The sequence below is a fragment of the Erpetoichthys calabaricus genome, chromosome 16, assembly GCF_900747795.2.
Source record: "Erpetoichthys calabaricus chromosome 16, fErpCal1.3, whole genome shotgun sequence".
NCBI classification, from domain to species: domain Eukaryota; kingdom Metazoa; phylum Chordata; class Cladistia; order Polypteriformes; family Polypteridae; genus Erpetoichthys; species Erpetoichthys calabaricus.
In genome coordinates, this window is record NC_041409.2 from 69,667,478 (window position 1) to 69,691,686 (window position 24,209).

General features: G+C 39.5%; 1 protein-coding gene across 3 annotated transcripts in view; it reads right to left on the minus strand.

Moving 5' to 3' along the window:
* slc35f4 (solute carrier family 35 member F4) overlaps positions 1-24,209 on the minus strand; it is a 99,454-nt gene that overhangs the window by 29,353 nt on the left and 45,892 nt on the right. The window contains exon 1 of one of the 3 annotated variants that reach the window (XM_051919844.1): positions 20,889-21,315. The exons of the other annotated variants lie outside the window; for them this stretch is intronic. Coding sequence (XP_051775804.1) covers positions 20,889-20,964 — 76 coding nt within the window. The 5' untranslated portion in view covers positions 20,965-21,315. Of the gene's footprint in view, positions 1-20,888; positions 21,316-24,209 lie in introns of those variants that run through there. 3 annotated transcript variants of the gene reach the window in all.

Genomic DNA, 24,209 nt, shown 5'->3' on the forward strand with positions numbered 1-24,209 from the left:
TCTGCCAACCTGCCGAGGACTCTTTTGTGCCTTGCGGCTAGTGCTGTCAGGATAGCTACTGACCCACCACAACTCTAAAGTGGATTATGCGGACTTGAGAATGCTGCCTTATGTTTTTACTGGTTCTGTATTTGGAAAATACTTATATGTAAGGATTGAACAGAAAGTAAAGAGTACATTGAATTTACCAAGAAATGTTTCACAATATTGAAACACAACATCACAACTATTAGTTTCATCTATCATCTGAAACATGAATGATGATTGCTTCAAGGGTATGTTGTTTAGACAATGTGTGCGACTGAATTTCTGGCATTCACATAGGACTTGAATGTCCATATACGGACAACAGCAGTGTTAGATGATGGATATAGTTTCTTAAAGGTTGGAACACAATCTTGGCTGATCAGCCCAGCAGTGGTTGGTTGTCCATAAATACAACAAACAACAGCAAGAAAGAAAAAAATTAAGCAGAATTAACGTTTCATTATCAGAGAAAATGGATAATGTCCAGGTAGTTGTGTGTCACTATCATGTCTGGCCAAAACAGACTTCAACCATAAGGGGGCCCTCAGATTCCTTGAACAACATGCAAAAAGCCTGAGTATTTTACAGAGAAGTGCCACTCAAAGGTACATGCAGGATTCTGGCTATCATTGCCATCTTTTTGAAGGTGATGGACTCCCTTTACGGTCAGAGCTTGTTTGTGTTGTTTTTGTTATTGTACCTTTGTGTGAGCTTGAACTACATTAACTTGCATAAGAAATGTCCTGGTGTTGGCCGGGGAACATCGCTGACTCTAGTGATTTATCTTTTATTTATTTATTGTAATTCATGTATGTATTTGTATGTTTTTCTCTTCTTTTTTATTTCATTGTTTCTTAATGAGGCTTATCTTGTTTATATTGTGTTATTATCCTATGTTTGTTGTGTATTTATTAACTTTGTTTACTCTTGTCATGTGTACTGTATGCTGAATTTAAAGGGATTTAGGGGTGAAGAAAAGGGGACAGTCCTTTGATCAATCATTTGAGCCACTCTGATCTCCAGGGGGAACTTGCCCTAGACACAAAAAGTTAATGATTTTAAAAACAGCTTATGGCTTGCCCACCCAGCTGCTCCAAGGCCTCCACTTCACAGTTTCTGACTTTGTTACTGAGGGGATGAGACACCCTAGTGCTACAGTTTAGGGACAGCCCTCAACTTTTACAAAGCAGTTTCAATTGTTAGATTTCATATGTATCTTGAGCTTGTTTGACTCTCATTTTTGGTCTTTCTTGTATTTTGTTTTTAATTTTCGTTAAAGACTTGGTTTGGGATTACTGATTTGAATGTTATTCTTTTGGAGTTACCACTTTTGAGGTGCCTTCTGTATTTGCCTTTTTGCTTTGCGCCCTCACCAACCATAATCTATCGTCTATGGGGGAGGAGCAAAAGCTTTAGATTCATCAAAAATTTTGATCTCCGGATTTTAGGGTCCCCTGAAAACATGAAATCTCAATGATGGGTGTGTGTCTGTCTGTGTGTCACAGTTTCTTCAGGACAGTCTAGAGCAGTGGTTCCCAACCTTGGCCCTGTGGGCCAACCAGCTTCTGTTTTTAATTGGACTCCTGGGCTAATTAAGTGATGTGTTATTTCCCAAGTTCTATGTTTTGGGAACAATATAAAAATTAGAAAAAGCTAAGTTTGGTAAATATATATTATATATATATATATATATAAAATATATATGTATTGTGCTGGACGGCCGGGGATCCTGCCCGGACAGGATACCCTTTTCAAGAGAAGATCAGGGGAATGGGCATACTACCTGGAGTACCTTCCCCGGGACATGAGAGGGCAGCCCCCTTGGTTTACATCGGGGCCACGGAATTGGAGCTCAGAAGCTCAACCGTGACCACCACCAGGGGGCACCTGGACAGCTCCAGAGTCTGGGCATGCAGCACTTCCGCCACACCGGGAAGTGCTACCAGAAGAGGAGCGGGGTTCCTAAGCAGCACTTCTGCCACACTTGGAAGTGCTGTCGGATATTAATCAAGAGACACCTGTAGCGCTTCCAGATGCAGCATAAAGGAGGTCGCCTCACTCCATTCAGGGGCCAGAGTCGGGTGGAGGAGGACGAGGTTGCGAGTGAGGAGTGGAGGTGGCAGAAGAAAGGACTGAGTTTGGGTATATTGGAGCATGGTGTTGTGTGCAGGACATTTAAATAAATAGACGTGTGTGTTTTGGACATTGTGGGTCTGTGTGTCTGTCTGTAGCCAGGCTGATCTTCTACAATATATATATATACTAGGGGGCTTCTCCCCCTGCTCGCTTCGCTCACCAACCCCCGTATTTGGTTTTCCGGATATACACTTTTAAGATTGTTTTTTCTTTGAATTGTTGCTATTTCATTAGTTTCACTTTTATTTCAGAACTTCTGTAAAAACAATATTTGTAATCTTGCGAGTCCCAATATGCTGAATCTTTTTAATGAGGTCAGGATAGACTTCTCTGTTTGGAATTTCAGCATAGACAAAACGATCTACATCATCAGCATTTAATAATTTTTTTTTACAAAGTAACAAAGTAAGTAGAGTTCTGCATTGGACTCCTGTCTGTAAAGTTGTGCTATTTTCCTCTCACAGTTCCAAAAGTACATGGGGTTACCAAGGTGATACCCCAGCTTTTGTCTAGGTTTTTGTACAAGGGCTAGACAGAACGTTTTTGACTCCTGGGGTAAATTTAGGTATTTAAATAAGCAGACAGAATAATATAGATACATGAACAAAGTAACCAATAAATGCATGTGCGGTAAACTCCGTTTTTGAAATTCTCAAGATTCTTTATTTGTCACATGCATAGTTATACAGGACAACACACAGTGAAATGCATCCTGATCCGCTTATCAAAAACTGTGCAAAGTTAGAAGAATATCAGTTAGATTAACAAAAAGTCATAAATCGAAAGATAACAGTATAGTAGAACATAATAAATAAGTAAAATTATGTGAATAAAGTAGAATTAAGTGTTAAGGTGCGATAGTGTAGTAATTATTGTGCAAAACCAAAGTTAGACTGGTGCATAGTTAAATGAGGCAGTTTGTTTGTTTGCGCTACTGCGATCTTTACTTTTTTATATTTTCTAATTTTCCTACTTTCATATCCTTTAACTTTCTCCACATGTGTATAGCGCCAAGGTTTTTTTTTTTTTTTGAGCCTTTCTAATCTCCCTGGTTTCATAGTCTCTAACCTGCTCTGCATGTGTTTAGCGCCAACGTTTGTAAACGTCTTTATGAAGTTCTACTTTGTCATTTTACTCACTGTCATTTATTTAAGAGCTGGATTGGACGTGCTTTTTTTCTTGTTCCGGGCTGATAATTACTTTCCTTATTTTCTGAATTTGCACCTTGATTATTCTTTTTTGCTCATTTTTCTGTCTAATGCATTTGAGTCTCTTTTCTCAGCGCTTTTCTTTCTTCTTCGTTTAATCGTCGATGTTTCATTTCTACCCTATTCATTTCATTTCTACCATATTGACCTTATACACTTTATATGCACTGAGAGCCCTGGAGCTGTGTGTGCTGCATGACTGCCTTTACACGACTGATTTGTTTTTTTTGATACTGCTTGTAAGTAGGGTGTGTCTTGCAAGACTCTCGTTCTATGTTCCTGTGAGACGCACTGTGGCAGGTCTCTTTCGTCTCACGGGTCTTTAAATTATCTTCCGAGAAAAATCACATATCGTAGACTATCAGGACAGGGGACAGGATTTCTTTTTATAATATATATATATATATATTATAAAATGTACCAAGCAGTTATATGGGAATAATGTATTTTTTTCTTTTTAACAGTATTTTCATCTTGATTTTCATTCTACTTTTCTAGGTGTTCTAATTGTTTAATTAATCCATTATTTACTAATTAGTGGTCTGATGCTAAAGTAGTTGCAGCCTTTGATTATTCTGTGTTTTTTGCCAGTATGTCTGCTCTGCTCATTTTTAATTGTCATTACTAAGATACAACAAAGGGGAAAAACTGCACAGAGAAAGGGCAAAGTATAATGAAATCAACAAAAGAGGGTTAAGCATTTAAATCTATAGAAAAAACAGAAATATTTCTAAATGTCTTATAAATGTAAAAATCATGTTGCTGTGCTTTTCTGTATTTAGAATAAAAGAAAAAAAAACAGCTAATTAAATGAGATCAGTGCTATCAGGTGTTGTCACTTATTAGGAATGTAGTTGGAACAAAAACCTGCAGCCACAGGGGGTCATCAGGACCGAAGTTGGGAAACACTGGACTACTGTAGAGCTAAAACAGCTGGACAGAAAAATACCAAACTCAAAACTTAAGCCTGTTATGAGATGATGATGTGCGGATTTGTTTTTGAGCCAAATTGTGCAAAAGAAAAAGGCACTCTAGAAGAACCCTCAAAATGCTGTAATTCTCCAATTAATTATGAATTCTTCTCATCAATTGCTATCATAATGACCTATTTTACGATCAGCATTAGAGTTGTAAATAATTACTGAAATGTTATAGAATAGTTCAAATAACTTGGTTCCTATGGCGCAAAGCCTACTGACGCTCACATCTGAATTTTTTTTTAAAAATTCTTTGTTAAACTTTATTTTTTAATTTTTATAGTAGGTGACTTATGGTTCCCCTATTCATTTTTAAATGGTAAGCTTTTTGATGTGCTTCTCAAGTTTGGGGGGCCAAGTATACTAAGCGTCGGTGAGATCTTCCTTGAGTGTTTAAGCCTGCATCGTTTTCAAAACTGAGGTATTGTTTTGGGGCGGCACGGTGGCGCAGTGGGTAGCGCTGCTGCCTCGCAGTTGGGAGACCTGGGGACCTGGGTTTGATTCCCGGGTCCTCCCTGCGTGGAGTTTGCATGTTCTCCCCGTGTCTGCGTGGGTTTCCTCCGGGCGCTCCGGTTTCCTCCCACAATCCAAAGACATGCATCTTAGGTGGATTGGCGATTCTAAATTGGCCCTAGTGTGTGCTTGGTGTGTGGGTGTGTTTGTGTGTGTCCTGCGGTGGGTTGGCACTCTGCCCGGGATTGGTTCTCTGCCTTGTGCCCTGTGTTGGCTGGGTTTGGCTCCAGCAGACCCCCGTGACCCTGTTTGGATTCAGCGGGTTGGAAAATGGATGGATGGATGGATGGTATTGTTTTGAAGGTGAAGCCCTTTGTGAGTTGAGCCAGCAGTCACAACAGGAAGATGGATTAATGGATATTTAAATTACATAGTTATAAAATCGCACTGAATGTCTGAAGTACATGGATTCTTCATTAAAAAAAAAAAAAATTTGTAAACCTTTCTGTTTCACCGAGTTACAGCCCTTCTAAGCCTTCTGGCACTATGCTCGGGGAGAGACAGAGCTGCAGGCCATATAAAAACATTACGGAGCACAAACATGTGTCTTCAAATTATACAAGAAGAATAAAATGTCATTCATTGCCTCATTGGGACGTAATAAGCTGCCTTTTAGACATTTTCCAACATTTTTTGTTCTGTTTCATTTTGTCATCAATTGCAAAGGAGTTGACAGAAAAAGAAAGAGCATCACTGGAGAGCATTTGTCCATCCTCAAAAAGCATGCTATTCTCAAACCCAGGTAATCCAATTCAAGGTTGCATTGTTTTGGGGTCTTAATGGGCAGAACAGGACATAAGGCAAGAAACTGTGCCAGTCCATTGCTGGGCCCCATCCTCAAATATCACAGCAAAATTTGAGAATTATAAAGGGCAGTTTCCAAAGATAAATTAAAATTTTCAACAATTACTACCCATGCTTAAAAAAATGCCAACCCAAAAGCAGCTTTTCTGAGTTGTATTGATTTGTCTTAAAGTCTTCCACAAGTAAAAGAGGATTATCTACATAATCAGATGTACAACTGACCTTTAAACACCATGCCATGGCTACAAACAGCTAGTCCATAGCTCCTTGGATTTGTAAATGAAAACATTTACGTCACACATATACAGACACTGCACATGTAGAGAAAAGGTCCATTCAGCCTTCAGTTGGACAGTCTTTGACCTTACCAATGAAAAAAGCAAATCATAAACATACACCAGTGGATGAAAGTTTAACATAAACGTGTCGCTGATGGTTAAACCGGTTTATAAAATGTGCCAAACAAATGAGGCATTACGTATTTATAAGGACCATTACTAGCAGTGATAATGCAAACATGCACTTGCTTGTTACTGGTATTAGTCCAAACCAGGTGTTACAAAACGCCAGAAGCACAAAGAACAAAAATGGAGATTTTAGTGGGTTACTAGAATATATGTTGATATTAAATGGAGCAGACAAGCTCATAGCTGGAGGACAGACCAGGGATCACTGACCTGCAAAAATAAAGTGTCTAAAAGACTAAATCCAAGTGAAATCATTTTAAGCTAGAAGATGCTATAGAATTTGCTAGAAATTCCTTTCATTAACTATAAAAATTTGCAGTGATTTGTTTATTTTCAGAAATACAACAGCACTAGGATGTTGACAACAGCATACCGCCATCTTATCAGGAGGCCCAGATGATAGCACATTCCAAGTGACTTCCATGTCACATGACCAGCAACGGGTATAACAATAGTAAACAATGCATCCAACAAAGTGGTGTTGACAGAATAATGTCAAAAATATTTTAAACCATCAGAAAAATTAATCACATAATGTCAAAAATGAAACAGAATCTAAAGGAGTCAAAGTACAGATTCATGACACGAGGTATCTGAGCGATTTTGTCCTCATTTTGGAATACGGCTGCACTTTTCTTGTCAATACCTAATCTGCCAAAACGGTAATTTTCAATTTGTCTAAACATTGCATATTTGCTGTGCCAGTCAGGAGTATCCAAAAAGGATCTTCTGAACTTTAGCATGGACAGAGTCTGCCTGGCCTTTTCAGTTCTAATCAACTCCTCTGAACTACCTGCCGGCAAACAGCGAATGTGAGTAACTAGGAGGACATTTTAACCAAACCAGAAGAGGAGTGTGCATTTGAGAACCTGTAATAAGAGTCAAGGTCTAAAACTCTGAGACGGTGCTGCCAAAAACCAAAGATCTAAACCACAAGTCTTTAACTAGAAGATGTGTTGTGACCAAAACTGAGACTCTGAAACCAAATGCAAAGTAAGAAATGGCATGCTTCTTGGACCTGAAGGCATAAAATACTAAGAGTGCAAACAGTGAAGTTGTGTGAGGCAAAGTACTCATGATGTGGCTCATAGGTGTTAATGGTGTTATGCATAAGCACATGTCACCTCAAGTTTTGGAATCATTTAAACAAAATTGACAATTAGACTTTCTACAATCAAAAGCCCTCAAAATTAACATTTTTGGCAAATTCAGAATGGGTTTCTGGTATTATTATGATAATAGGTGCTTTTTGCAAATCTTCAATTTATTTCCAGATTAAATACACAGTACAGTATAGGGAGACACTGTTTGCAAAGAAAGTTGTATCTCTCCTGTAAACCACGAGAGATATATATAAAGCATCACTTCTGCTACTACATACACCATCTGGTATTTAACACTGTGGGAAAAATGTTGAGCCTAGGCATCATAAAGGGAATTTTCTTTTTAAAGATATATATTTTGCATTCAAGATTATTTGGGCTGTTTTGAATTAGGATACTGCTATACATCTTTTAGTGATATTTAACAACTTTATTTATAAAGACTAGAAAATGGCTTAGTTTGTACTTTTACATTGATGGAATAAATTAGTTTATATAAATTACTGTAATCATTATATAAATACATACAATAGCTAAAATAAATTTAATCAGTTAAATGTATGAGCTGGGTGTGTGAAACTCTTCCCTTGCAAATATAAGAAATATCGCTCTTCTCTTCTTCTTTATTTCTAATAAAAATTTACACAACCTATGAATATCCACAAGCATTCTCTTGACTCTATCAAATTTCATCAATGCCTCTCTTTCTTTAACTGTAACATTTGAGTAAAGCGCTAGCGTCTTAACTGAAAATATGTTTGGAACTTTTATATAATGGGATAATATTTACCATTTTCCAGTCTTTCAGAATTGCCCCAGTGCACCGTGACTTCCTTAAAATATGCGTCAAGGGTTTATATATGTACTGGCCAGCCTTCTTAAGAACTCAAGGGTAAATATTATTTGGTCCTGATGATTTGTTTGATTTCAGCCTATTTAATCCGAGCAGTACTTCTCCCTAATTCATCAGTACCTCCTTAGTAGTCCCATTTACCGCTGGGAGGTTATGTACGTCTTCACTTACAAAGTTTAGAGCGTGCGCTATTTCCTTGTATGTACTGTATCTTTTAATTCCCCTTTGCTATTTCTGATGCACTTTACATTCTCCTTGACTGTTCTTTTACTACTAAAATACTGAAAGAATCTCTTAGGGTTATCTTTTGCCTTATTTGGTATATTCCAGTCTTTTAGCCTCCCTGATATCCTTCTTAATGGTTTCCCGCATGTTCTCATACACCCTATGATCACTTTGGAGTTATTACTTTTATATGCCTTATTAAGCTGTTTTTTCCTTTGCAGCTTCTTTTTTAAATGTATTAAGTTTTTTTTTTTATTTCCCACTAATTCCAAATTTAACTATGTACCTGTCCTGCATTACATGTAAAACAATTTTAAACCTGTTCCACTGCTCCTCGACTGTCTCCACACTTAAAAGCTTACCCCAGTCTATCCTCCTTAGACATTGCTGCATCGGCTCAAAATTTGCCCTGCCAATGTTTAACTTAACAATTTTAGTCTTTGCATCCAAACTCTTACAAAACACTGAGAACTGTGTTATATTATGGTCACGTATAGTTCTAAACCTGGCCTGTCCTAAACTCCCTGCCTCCCATTCCCTAGTTTAAACGATCCTCGACTAGCCTAATCATATGCCACCCCAATTCATTGGTGCCCCTCCGGTTGTCCCATCTGTTCCAAAAAGGAGTCCCAATGCCCCATAAACCTGTACCGTTCTGCCCTGCACCTGCAAGATTTGAGCCACGTGTTAAGCCTTCTAATCTCCTCAATCTTACCTGGAGTGGTGCATGGCACAGAAAGAACTTCAGAGAAGACTACCTTGTCAGTTCTGCTTCTTAGTCTGGCACCTAACTCTTTGAATTTGGATTGCAGAACTGACAGACTACCCTTATGTATGTCATTTGTTGTAACATGGACAATGACAATTGGAACCACCCCCACTCTGGCCAAGAGCCTATCCACCCTTCCAGAGAGATCCCCCTCCTGTGCACCAGGAAGGCAACACACCATGCGAGACTCTCTGCCTCTGGAGAACACCTGCACTTCAATCCCCCTAGTCCCCAACTAGCACTACCCCTCTTTCTGGGAACTGGTTTTGAGGTGACCCGTTGGGGCTCCTCATCCCTGCCTGCCAACTCAGAATCATCAGAGACACTGTCCAAGGACCTGAAAATGGTTTGACACTGCTAATTCTGGGGATGATGCCCTGGATAGCGTGCACCCTTTACCTTGTGACCGTGACCCACCTATCTCTACCTGGCTGGTCTGGAATCTCCTCCTGTGCCAACTTAGGGATGCACACTATCTCTCTAAAGGACACCTGGGCCAGCCAACTCATCCTCTAGTTCATTCAATTGTGCTGCAGTGAGTCAAATCAGACATGTTGTACATTTGTAAGATGTGCACTTCATGATTACCGAAGTTGTTTCTTCATATTCGCCATTTCTGCAATTCAGAAAAACCTGTATGGGTTTCTTCACTTCAGCTTATTCCTGTAACTGTAAAATCTTTGGGAAAGCCTGATTCAACTTTCAAAGTCAATCACCCTTGTCTGCAAACAGGTGATGTTTAACCATACACTCCCTGTGTGGTAGCTTGAACCTTCTGACAATTCAACAGCACACACAGATCAGTTTCCCTAAACTTTACAGTGAGCTGACCATAACGATCAGTTTACCACAAACCAGGAATAGGAGATCAAGTGATGGTTTTGGCCAGGACCTCCTTCTGTGAACTCCGGAGTTTCTGTGCTTTCCTTGTAAACTCAGGTGGCATTTAGTTGCCTGCTTACCGAGTGTTTTTTGGCACTCCTTCTGCCTGTCTATAGCCAGACCACAATAAAGTCTGTTTCCTACCAGTTGGATGATCATATCTAAGAAGAATGGTTCAGAAAATAATGAATTGATGAAATCTGATTAAACTGTACATTTTCAGACTGGCTGCAGAAATATGACTGCCTTTGATAAATATTTTGTTTAAGAATTTTACAAATTACAAATACAAAAAAAAACAAATCACTTCATCACCTGTTGGCAGGTTCAGTGAAGGCTGAATCATCACTCATATGATGTTAGGACGGAGTGGTGGCTCTGAGGCTAGGGATATGCACTGCCAATCGGAAGGTTTCCGGTTCAAATCCCGTAAATGCCAAAAGGGACTCTGCTCTGTTGGGCCCTTCAGCAAGGCCCTTAACCTGCAATTGCTGAGCGCTTTGAGTAGTGAGAAAAGCGCTATATAAATGCAAATAATAATTATTACAGCACCTAAGATGCTGGGCCACACTTTCCAAAGGAGGAATCAGCATGGGGTAATGTCCTCAAGCCTTCTTGGAAACATCAACATTTGCCCCAGATTTTCAAATGGGAATTGATATTTTTTTAAATGCAAAGTGAACAGAGCTGTCATCATGTAGAAATCACAACTAACATTCACCCTGCACCTCATGAAAAAAGAAAACTGAAACTCATTCTCATGCTCATTCCAAAAGTTCAAGACCGAGTCCCAACATCAGCACCCATAATGTGGCATGTGAAAGCATCACTCACACTTTTGATGACACCAATGCTGCTATACAAAATGTCCATACGACGCATGCAAAAATTTATCCTTTTATTTTATACACACTCCGTGTTTTTAAAAGTGCACACTTAAACTAGTTCACTGATTTTCTAGGGAACAAACACAGGTAAGCATTTCATTCATGTTCAGACAGTCAAAACTAACTTGAATTTTTTCAGTGTTAAGGAATATTTTATATGATTATACAGTGCATATTCTTAAATTGTCAATTTCTGTATATACTGGTAAAATATTCTATTTTATGTACAATGTTGTAAATACTGCATTGTATACTTGATAAAATAGTTAAATATTTGTATAAATACAATATACAAACATCCAACATAAATAATAATACAGTATGTCAAACATGTGCACATGGAAGGCAGCTAAAGGGCTCGAATGAGAGTAATTCCATGCCAGATCATAGTGTGGCAGAGTGCTCTAACCCTGTCTCTCTTTCCCCTGCAGACCAGTTATGGGAAATTCTGCTTGTTCCCAATTATATTACTTCCGGTTTGGGGCACAATATCGTCACTTCCAGTTCCGGACCCGATGACATCACTTTCGGTTCTGGACCCAGCTAACATCACTTCCAGTTCTGGAGCTGATGACCTCTTTTCCAGTTCCGACTCTGCTGACCTCAATTCCTCGGCCCAACCATAAAAAACACCATTTTTTATCCTGCAAAACAGTTCTGTCTTGAACTCGGTGTGACCACGATCTCTCGAATCTTTTGTATTGAAACCAACAAAAGAATTATACAGGGTGGCTACTCCAAACATTGTTGTGGTGTTTGCCCTGTGTTGGCTGGGATTGGCTCCAGCAGACCCCCGTGACCCTGTGTTCGGATTCAGCGGGTTGGAAAATGGATGGATGGATGTCTATTCTTTTGACATATAATAATAATACTTTTTATTTATATAGTGCCTTTCCCATTCTCAAGGCGCTTCTCGTAAAGGAACAGCAGGCATATGTAACATTGGAAAAAGATGTTACCTAAATAGAACATTAAAAGTAGATCGATACAGGATATACAAAGGCAATAAACAGAATAAAGGACAATAAACCAGAGTAAAATACTACATTCAGTACTAAAAGAAAGCTTAGCAAATAACACCATTTGTGATATAACACACACACACAAATTATACTGAGCATATTGACAGACAGAAAGACTGAAAGAGGAGACAGAATATCAGGTTAAGTTTAAAAGCCTTCCAGAACAGATGAGTTTTAAGGTTTTTAAAATAATGAATGGAGTCAGCTGATCTAATTAATTTTGGGAGGTCATTCCGAAGTCTGGGCACTATACAGCTAAAGGCCGTGTCACCCATAGAGTGCAGGATAGTGTGGGGCACAACAAGATTGCCAGAAGAAGAGGACCTTAGTGGGAAAACAGGAGCAGATTGATGGAAAAGGTCACCGAGCAAGGCCATTTAAAGATTTGTAGGTTAATAATAGAATTTTATATTCAATTCTATAAGACACATGGAGCCACTGGAGGTGAAGCAGGATGGGTGTTATGTGATCGCTGTTGCAGGTTCATGTTAGGACTCTTGCAGCAGAGTTTTGAATCAACTGAAGCTGTGATATAATATTAGAAGCGGCACCTGCCAGTAGAGCGTTAACAATAATTGATGCAGGATGTGATACAAGCATGGACAAGTTTCTCAGCATTAGAAAAGGAAAGGAATGAGTGAACATGGGATATGTTATGGAGGTGAAAGTAGAAAAGTTTCTTAATGTGCTTTATGTGGGCGGAATAAGAAACGGAGCAATCAAAAATGACACCCAGATTCCTTACCTTAGAAGAAGATCTGATGAGATTACCGTCAAGAGTGACTGAAAAGGAGGTAATTTTTTGAAGTTGCCCCTTTACTGCTAAATTGTAGGAGTTCAGTTTTGTTGCAATTTAATTTTAAAGAGTTCTGCTCCATCCAAGTTTTAACTTCACTGAGGCAAGTTGTCAGCTGAGAAAGCTCTGATGAAGTTTTCCCTTTTAACATTGAATTAGAGCTGAGTATCTTCTGCATAAAAATGATAACCCAGTCCATAGCTACAAATCATATGGCCAAGGGGAAGCATATAGAAAAAGAAGAGCAGAGGACTGAGGACAGTTACCTGAGGGACTCCTTGTGTCATCCCATGTGATCTGTAGTGTCCAGAATTCAGCACAGTTAACAGTGGGCACAGTTGATGAGCATTATAATGTTAAATATCAATAATTAAACTCTGTTTTACAAATCTGTTTTGTTGATTTGCCAGTACCATGGAAATTCTTGAGGCTAGGTTGTTTTTTTAATAATTTATACACTTTTCCATGTGAAAGAATGACTGTAAGCACTGGAAATTGATGCACTTACTGTCTTCATGAATGCTGAAGGGTAGGGATTCCAAAGTAAGGTATCTTTTAGTGGTGTTCGTGAGGATGGTTTAAGACAATTTTCACAAACAGCAAAGGTTACACCACCTTGATGTTCAGACGGAATTGAATCAGCACTGCTTTCATTGGAATATTGGCTGGTTGTAGCTGCTTCGTCTGGCTGATCTAAACTCAAGTCCAAAGATTTGTCCTAATTTGGCTTGTCTTTTATAATTTTGACTTGTCATTTCTGCCTTAAAACATAATATTTTTATTGTATCATTCAATTATTTAATTGTGGCAGTGTTGGGGGAAGTGCCTAAAACCAGTTTGACAAGTGATTCTCTGCAGGACTCTCTCAATCAACTCCCACAGGAAAGCCAAATTACCTAGCTTGCAAGCATCAGTTTAACAAATGGTACAGGAGGCAGGTGTGAAACAATTGTGTCACACCAGAATTCTATTGGTCTAAAGTTGCCCGTTTAATTTTTTAATTAGAAGCCATTAAGTACCACAACAAAATTTGGTTGCTTTACCCCTCCATATCTCTCTTACACCATCGACATGAAGAAGAATCTCTCTGTCACACCATTGCCATGAGGAGCACAACTCAGTAGCCATGCTGAGACAGGTATGCGGCGTGTTCTGAAGAAAGCAGACCAAATAATGATGCCTTAACTAGAGACATTTTAAGTAACAAACAAGTCTCTGTGCTGCCTGAAACTACATATCAGCATTTATCAGGTTGTATGGTTGCCAATATTCACGTGTACTTTGCTTATTGTTATTATTTATGAATATTACCAATAATACAATATTTAAAGTGTAACTTAACTCCTGCTTGTCTTTTAATTCACCTAATTACCTGAGGTTATAAATGTTGAAGGAAAGGTGGGGAGAAGTCATAAACTACAATACCTTATAAACAGTTGTAAGTCTGTGAGATTTGAGGCATTCTGACAAAGGCTACATATTAATAATACAAAAGGGGAAAGTAGAGTAACATAGAACTCTACCAAGGCAAAACAGGCAGTCAGTGATATGCAAGAGGTGAAGGAAGACACGAAATATAGTATGGATGAATTGTATCTATTGTGTAGCAGTTTAGTGTTCTTAAAGGAATACTCCACCCAAAAAATATATTTTGTTATTGTTACTTACTCTGCATTGTTGGTAGTTATGGCTAAGAAAAAAAATGATCTCATGTTTTTATAGAGAATGATCCATGAGTCAGATGTCCTGACTAGTAATGCCTTATTCATGACTACCATGGATACCTTGCACTGGGTAGAAAGTATGAATTGTATCTGTGCGTAACCAAGGTGCTTCACCACACAGAAGGTCAGTTCAACAGTGCAGCATTACAAAAGCTTTACAAAACCCAGAAATATGACATTAGGTCTTAACAGCCAACAAAGGAGAGGCAGGTCTTGAGTTCAAAAGCTCCATCTTGTTTGAACTTGCTCCCCAGCCATTCACAAGAGAATTTTCAAGAAGTAGTTAATTAAATAATAGTTTAACAAAAATACATATGTCATGATTCCTATCTCAAAAAAGCACAAAAATGGGAGCAGGCCTCACCCCAAACAGCCTACCTCAAACTTAAATTGCAGGAAGTAGATTGATAGAGTTTATTTAAATGAAAGAGGACCTAAAATATGCTTTGCAAAACATAATGCAGATGGATTTAAAAAAATAGTACCTTAGAACCAGAGCTGGGGTTAATAATAGGAAATCCAAAGTCCTAAAGTCACAAAACAAGGAATTTATAAACAAAAACAAAATGGCGATACTATTAATTCATCAGCAGCTTCGGCTTTAATACTGTTGGAACTTAATTAGGTGGCTTTGCCTCCTTAGGGTCCTCAAACAGGAGACAAACTACATTACTTATATTATTATAATACAGAAATACCAATATAATTTTAAAAAAATTACATAAACACAATAAATACTAATGTAAACCAAAAAAGAATTAACAACCATATATACAAATAATATTCAAAAAACAACAAAAGTTTTAAAATAAAACATTTGAGCCAGGAAGGAGACCATGGCTGAAACATGGACGTTGTGAGCAAATGACTGGATATCTGACATATGGAATATGTGGCATGAGTAAATTGGGATTTTTTTTCATGGACATTTTAATATCTTTACTTTGTTCAGCATTGATCCCCATTGAAACCTGTTGTGTTAGAAACTTCTATTATCTTTGTTCTCCATAGAAACATTAGATTTAAAAAAATTACTATGTTACTACAAACAATGGAAGGTAGGTAAGCAAATTAAATAAATGATCATTTTTTGGAGTAACCCAGCCACAGGGGATCCACAAACCAGTGTGTTTCATCATACTGGTCTCAAGCCTGGATAAATGGGGAGGGTTACGTCAGGAAGGGCATCCGGTGTAAAATTTTGCCAAATCAATATGCGGACAACAGTACAAATTTCCATACTGGATTGGTCGAGCCTTGGGTTAACAACGACTGCCACCAGTACTGTTAGCCAACACGGTGCTGGTGGAAAATGTGAAATCTTCCAAGGTGGTGAATGCCTTTTGTAGACACTGTATATGATTGTAGTTAACACCATGGCCCCCACTTTTTAAAACTGAAATTAAACTTTGTTCAGCAAGTACTATCTATCTATCTATCTATCTATCTATCTATCTATCTATCTATCTATCTATCTATCTATCTATCTACAGCTGTGACTGTAGCCTCCACAGTGCCTTGGTCAGTCGACATTCATACAGAACATGACATTCAGAACAGCATGGTTTCACTGTAGGCAAACTTAATGTTGTTTGGTGAATATTTTTAATATGAGTTATACAGTAATTGTTAAGTGTTCAAAATAAATAATAAATAAGAGTTAATGCTTAACAATTTACTTTAGGGGCTCCCAATGACATATGACATCGGGCCAAGGATCTGAAAGGATGGCACATAGACCACAATAAACATTTTCTTAAAAAAGATAAAAACGTGCATGAAGAAAGATGTCATAAAAACAACTACTGTGTATAATGGCAAAAAAGCTGATTACCATCAGCCTGTCTACCTCACCTTTGGCAAGACTTTTAATACTAGTGTCTATCAAAGCAATTTAAACAACAGGACATGGGCAGACACTGACCCCTGGAGACAAAAACATGGTTAAGAGTTTGCAGTAAGCAATAAAGAACTAACAAATGAATGGACGAACAAACATATGAATGAAGAATGAATGCATGAAAACAGAGTCACTGTCTTTTCAAAATACATAGATAGATAGATAGATAGATAGATAGATAGATAGATAGATAGATAGATAGAATTTTATTTGTCACCAGGGGGAAATCTGGCTTTTTGCAGAAGCTGTTTAAATAAATGAGTACATAAAAGGTAGATAAGCAAATAAAGAAATAGACACACACACTTTGGTCTGAACACACACCAGAATGAGTATAAAGCAAGAAAATTAAAAAGAAAAGTTCTGACTTGACCGTCCCAGTCCGAGTGAGGCATTATACAGACATATTGCTGTTGGTATAAAGGTGTGTTTCTTAGCACACTTCTGAATAATTTGTTGCCAGAAAGTTCTCAGTGTTAGGGTGTCAGGGAGAGGATGTGCAGCATTGTTCATAATGGCACTCAGTTTTATTTTTAATTCACTCCTTTGCTAAGACTTCCAGGGGGTCCAGAGTGTGTCCTATACCTGAGCCTGCCCTTTTAATTAGCTTGTTACCAGCCTAGCACACCGCAGCATAGAAAATCACACTGGCCATCACAGACTTATAGAAGATGTGAAAGAGGTCTTTTCCCACATTAAAGGAACACAGTCTCCCATGGAAAAAAAGAGAGTCTGTTCTTCCCTTTCTTATATATAGTCACTCTGGGTTCTGAGACCAGTCCAACCTATCATTAATATGGAGCTGCACGTACTTGTAGGAGTGGACCACCACTACATCCACTCCTCAAGTAGTGACCAGACATTGAAGCTCTTTGGTGCAGTGAAAGTCAATAACCAGTTCCTTGGTTTTGCTGATGTTAAGATGCAGGCAATTCTCTTTGCACAAAGAAACAAACTTTTCCACCTGACTCCTCTCCTCTCTCTCTTCCGTGTTATCAATACACCCCATAAGTGCAGAATCATTTGAGAATTTCTGCAAATGACATGACCTGATGTTATGTTTGTAGTCAGAGGTAAATGATACGATATTAATATGATAAACAATTTCAGAGGCACATGGACAGGGCCTTGGCTCAATGATACTGATGGATGAAATGGCTGGTGAACAGGTACACAGTTCCAGAAACTTCAGAGACCTCCTGTGCTTATAGCTACCTAAACCTACCATCAGACAGAGTCCTGGTGTCTTGTACATCTGTAAAAGTTTAAAGGCTGCTAAACAAAAATATGTTAATATTATAGTGACGAGCACAGAGTTATGAGCATGGCTCACTGCTTGGAGTAAAAATAAAAAGAATCATAAAGATGAAATCTATTTAATAGACTGATATTTAAAAAATGACTTGTGATTACTATAAACAAATCCTTAGACCAAGTCATATTTATAGGCAGACTAGTGGATTGTCTCACAGATTTCAAACGTTTTTTACTTCATACAGAACCTTGAATAGCAATCGCCACAACTTTGCAGAGCAAACTAAAAATATAAACTACATATAAAGTAACACGTGGTACCGAAGATGGCAGAAATCATTGACTAGGAAACAGAGACACTGGATATTTCTGTTGTTGTAAACTGCATATTTGACAGATATATTTAGCCAAACTAAAATCAGGAGATATTCTGCATGTACATATACCGTATATACAACTGGAGCACAGGCAGCTCAACCTGGGGAGCAGGAATTGAGAGGACATATTCGTGGTTTAAAGTCCAATTCCCAAATCCCTATGGCTACCACTGTTTGCTGTCCAGTCATCAGGTTAGAAAATAGAACAATAAAGTCAATTTTATTGACATTAAAAGCAGAGTCAGCATTAGGAAGGTAGGCATAGAGAGTCAGCTATAAAACAAAATGGAACGTTTTCTTTTTGCATTCACTATGAAGAAAGAGTAAACTGTATAGAAGTTCAAAAACATCACAGCAGATCATTGAGAGATGCTGTTAGTAAGTGTGGACTTTATAAAAAAGTATTTGTAACTTATGTAATCAGGATTCAAATAACAATTTTGTTCAACACATTTTTAGTGAAAGCCAAAACAAGGCCTGCTGATATTATGTCAGAGTGACTAAGGCACTGAACTCAAAGCACGAGCTGAAACCATCCTTCAGGCTGAAGTTCATTCCAGAAAGAGAAATAAGGAGAAAGTCAGAAAGTTTAAATGTTGGGTCTTACTCAGGTAAGCCCCTAGTCTTGACTGCTGAAGAATCAAATTCTAACTCTTTTTATATTTTATGCAGTTTTCCTTTTGCAGAGGTACATCCTTGTAAACTCCTGTTTAGCTGGCTCACTCACTGCCTTATTAGCCTCCGGATCATATTTCCTGCATACGGTTTGTGTTGTAAAATTAAATTACAATATTACCAGTTCACTCCTTTTTAAATTATGTGACTGAATGTCACTTAACTTGCCAGCACACTCGAACTTGGCAGCTTATATAGACTATATGATTTAGTAGTCATAGTTATGGACATAATTCATCCATTCGTTAAGCATGCCATTCCATTTTTCATTTGTCGGTCATGGGGTTAAGATTGCAGACAAGGCAAGCACAAACTCTAGAGAGGGTGCAAACCCTTCACAATACCCACAACCACAAACGCTGTGCCAACAATTAACCTAAAGTACACGGCTTTAGAATGTGGAGCCCCAGGAGGAAAAGCCCATGCAGACCCCAAAGAGAACATGCAGACTTCACTACAATGACAAGATTCAAACCCAAACTCCTGGAGATGTGAGGTTTTCAGTTCAATCCTCACCTTTGCTGGTCATACTCCATGCAACTCTTGAAGAATTATCTAATCTCACTATGGAGATAATTTCTCTATGAATTATCTAATCTCACTATGGAGATAATTTCTTCATTAGTGCCTTCTAAGTGGATTTACATAAACACCCCATGCTTCTTTTTTTTCACAGCTCTGTACTTCGGGGTCTGAATCCTGATTGAGAAACTATCTCAAAGCTGTCCTTATGTTGATGTGGAATTCTATCCCAGGTTAACTGGTCTCATTCAGTGGATGACCTCTGGTGAATGTGGATGGATAGGATGATGTTTTACCCTAATAGGAAGCCAATACATATCTTGACAGACATTATTAAATCACAGAGTACATTTATGAGCACACACCCACACTAACATGCATGTCATTTGTAAGTTAGATAGATAGATAGATAGATAGATAGATAGATAGATAGATAGATAGATAGATAGATAGATAGATAGATAGATAGATAGATACTTTATTAATCCCAAGGGGAAATTCACATACTCCCGCAGCAGCATACTGATACAAAAACAATATTAAATTAAAGAGTAATAAAAATGTAGGTATCACAAATGGCTACCTTAAGAAAAACTGTGTTAATAAGAATGTGCCGACTCCACAAAGACAATGATGGGGCTTATAAAATAAAATGGTCTTTGTAGCAGTAAGGCAGAAAAGGCAAACATTGTGTCTCCCTTATAAAAATATGAAGAAATAAATGTAAATGTTAGAGAGGCTGCTGATCTGGTGCACTCGGGTTCTTTAATTGCACTTTAGGGCTCTTTACTTGGTTGTGGGGTTCTGTTGTTTAACAAGGCACCACTGCATGCTGGGAAGAGTTATTTGCAGGTGAAGTTGATTCTTTGAAAAACTTCTAAATATGTAGAAAAAAACTGAAATCTTTCATGTTTTACAGGCAACCTAGTAGAACACTGGCAGTACCAGCAGAAACCTGGACTTGGCCTTTGTGATTGTATGCAGCCAGAGTCCTTTTTAAAATCCCGATCCTTTCCTATTTCACTAATCTGTTATCTGTGTGGAGCGTGTTATGGATCTTAATAAGTAAAGGTTCCTTCTGGGACCTTCATGTGGATGGGACTTTTTATAACCAAAAATGGTTCACCTATGGCATCGAAAAACCACACTGGCACCTTTACTCTCAAGAGTGAGGAGTGTGTGTGTGTGTTTTTATTCTTTTGTTTCTTTTAATTCCAGTGGATTTTCTTTATACTTGATTTTTACAAAGGCTGTGCACCTGATATTCTTTCCACTGTCACCCAGAAAAGAGAGGGAGCGGTGCGTGGATATGTAGGTGATGTTTGGGATCATGGCCTTTTTTCTCAAACAGCAAGTTTCTGTCAATGCACACACTTTTCATTAAGTACAGGGGACCACCTTTCTGAGCCTGCAGAAAAAGCCGCAATCAGAAAACACACCCTATTCCTAAAGTTTTTAATTCATGCACCCACAGATCACTGACATAGAAGATCCTGCTTAAAAAGGAAAATTGCACACCCACTTCCCCACTGCTTTCCCACTTCTCCCCAGGCCCTTCCCTTCGACCGTAATTTCTCTAATAATTAGTAAAAACAGCGCAGCTCGGGATAAGCATTAAAGCGTGATATCTCAGACTGCTGGAGTATGCGCTTCGTCAGAATAGCTCTGGCGTTTCCTCCACCCCGGGGACCGTGCCAGCGGGCGTCTTGTTCTGCCCCCCTTCCTTCTCCTCCTCCCTCCTTCTTCTCCCTTGGCTCCCCGCCTTACCTTCAGAGTCGTCACAAGTTCGCACGGAGGCGCTATACGAGCGCAGCGGTGCTACTCTGGCCGAATGCTTCTTCATGATCCTATGTGTGGGATGCCGGACTCCTTGCGGCTGCTGTTCGGAGGCTGGAAGGACTGCCGGATACTTTTCAGGCTGGCCGGAGCTCGGGAGACCTGCTGCATCCCTGTATCTGAAGCTAACCCCCCACCCTCACTCTTGCTGACTCTCTCCGCCTCCTGTCGCACTGCACTTTCCCGTTTACTGTTCGGGTCGGCTTTTTTATCTGGGATGCTTGTCTCCCTCTCCCTGGATCGCGCACAGCTTCTGATGTCTCCCTGGGAAACTGATGCTGCAAGCTGAGTGTGCGGCGTATCTCCGCTTGCTCTTGCACGCACACACGCACATACGCACCCTCCTCTCCAAGTGGCGCTTTGCAGTTGTGTTGTCAATGAAATTCGGAGACTTTATCCGGCCCAGATAATGACGATGCTAACTGCCAAACTTCCTCCCCCGTTCCCTCCCCATCGTCTTCTGATGACCTAAACAGCTTCTGATACCGTTACTTGTGTTCGCTGCTGAAGCCGGACGGAGTGATGGGAAAGCAAGGTTGCGTGCCAAATTTAAGAAAAGCCCTTTAAAATTTCGACAGTTTCTGCCACATGATTCCATTTTGAACTCTTTCTCTTCTGTGACGCTGTCTCAGGTACTCTTTAGTGTTTGGGATCCACCACTATCATTTTGAAAAGAGAAAAGTTAAGTCATTATACCCTTTAATGTCCCAAGCGCCCATTTAAAACAACCCATTAAAGCTTAAATTTTCACCCAGCATAATTTTTCTAGTGGCTGCAACCCCTCGGCATACACACACATACGAGTAGTTTTTAAGATTCGCTTAGTCACCTATTTCTAAAAAAGCTTTTCTTATGTTCTTGGAAGGAAGCAGTAAGTGCCTGATTTATAAATGTAGGTATTCCTAAACCTTTTATTGGCTAACTAAAAAGATTACAATATGCAAGCTTTCACAAGCCTGGGTTACATCTTGCCTGAAGAAGGGGCCTGAGTTGCCTGGAAAGCTTGCATATTGTAATCTTTTTAGTTAGCCAATAAAAGGTGTCATTTTGCTTGACTTCTCATTCCATCCATAATAGCTAACATGGAACAACACCCTAGTACTACAGGAATTCCTACTCTTGATAGATACATACAGTATACGTAAATAATCATGTCATGTCATTTTCTGACCCGCTTAATCCAGATGAGGGTCATGGGGCTGGAGCCCATCCCAGCCAGCGTAACACACCAAGGAAGGCACCAACCCCAGATAGGGTGCCAGTATCACTGATTCGCTTAACACACATCTTTTGACCGTGGGAGCAAATTGGGGCACCCAGAGAAAATTCATGCAAACTCCACACTGGGAGGACCCAGGATGTGAACCCAGGTCTCCTTACTGCAAGGTAGTAGTGCTACCATTGTGCCACTGTGCTAGCCACATAGGTAAATAATAATAATAATAATAGTTACATTTATATAGAGCTTTACTAGCTACTCAAAGCTACTTCATATAGATAGTAGGTTGCTATTTCAACCACCACCAATAGGCAGCATCCACCTGGACGATGCAAAGGTAGCCATTCTTGCACCAGTATGCTCACCACGCAACAGCTATTACCCGGTGAAGGGGTGACAGAAATGGCTAATTAGAAACAAGAGATGATTTGGAAGCTTGCAGAATGGGTGAGGCCATAGTGGGCAATCTAGTCAGGACATTGGGATACACCCTGATCTTTTCAAAGGATGCCCAGGGGTCTTCTTTGACCACAGAGTATCAGGCACCTTGGTTTTACATCTCATCTGAAGGATGGCACCATTTTTTTTCAGCACAGTGTTCTCGTCATCACTGCACTGGGGCCTTGGGATCAGCACACAGACCACAGGGTAAGTGTCCCCTGCTGTCCTCACCAACACTTCTTCCAGCAGCAACCTAAGCTTTCCTAGATGGTCTCCCATCCAAGTACTGGCCTGGCCCAAACATGCATAGCCTCAGGTGGATTACTTGTTCTGAAGTGCAGGTGGAATGGCTGCTTATTCTAAAGTACTTTCATGGGTGCTTTGTAAGTTGTACTGATACCAAACAAATCTACAAGGATTCATAAGATTTTATTAGTTAGCAATAACTAACAGATAGATACACATAACTAACTCCATCTAAAGTATTGGCTTTGATGTTTTATAAGTCTTATTAAGGAAAAAAGAAAGCTTTTCTCTTCCAGGCGTGTTAAGCAGCAGTAACTTATTAACAGATAGAGTTAACCAGCTTCTACTGTAAAGTGTTATCCACACGTACAACTCCTGAGCCTGGCCAAGCAGTCTGCTCTCATTTTAATACCAAGGGTCTCGGTCCTGGCTCCCTTTTGAACTTTGTGAGATATTCACTGACACTGCTGTGCTGAATTCCACTGCCTGCCATATGAGGGACTGTGCCGTATCAAGGCATGAAAGACTGTGTGGGCGGAGGGGTATGTGACAAGCCGCATCGCTCTGGCAGAAACCTACTTCAGCACTACTGTCTACAACAAAAACGGCAAGTGTGCTGCTGGATCAGTTGGTTCTCTGTCTGTGTGTGTGTGCATCTTAAGCTGATCTGGGAGATTTTACTGAGTGGATGAAATTCAGAGCTTCAATTGTATTTTATTAATAATAAACAGAAAAGAGTTGACTGGTTTTGTAATCTTATTGTTTACGCCCCAATGCTGAGCAGGTGTGTTTTTATATTTCATAATGAAATATAAATGTTTATTGAATACTGTGAGGGCAATGTCAGAAGGACATGGGGAGACAGCTTCTTTAGGGCACTGCCTCCTCCAGAACGCTAGATGGCAGTGAACACAGGCTGGGATCCCCACATGGGTGCCCACAGGGCATACTGGGTATTGTAGTTCTGGGGGACAGCCCTGTTTGATCTCGTGGGGGTCGCCAGCAGGAACTGTGGGATTTGGGAGTCTCTACTTCAACTTCACCCAGAAGTACTTCAGGGCCGGAGCTTCACGTCACCTGGAGCACTCCCGGTTGCTAGTTAAAAGGAGCTGTCTGGCTCACATTGACAAGTCGGGAGGAGGACAATGCTTGTGTGGGGGAGGCAGTGACCAGTGACAGAAATGAAGAAAAGGGTTGTGCTATACTGCGCTTTATTGAATTTGTGGCTGTGGTGGTGGGAAATGCTTATAGGGAAGAGTTTCCCACAATAAAAGACCCTTTAACTTGTGTCTGAGCCTGCTTGAATTGGGTGTTTGGGGAGTTGGAGTGCCTCCTGGTGTCCATAA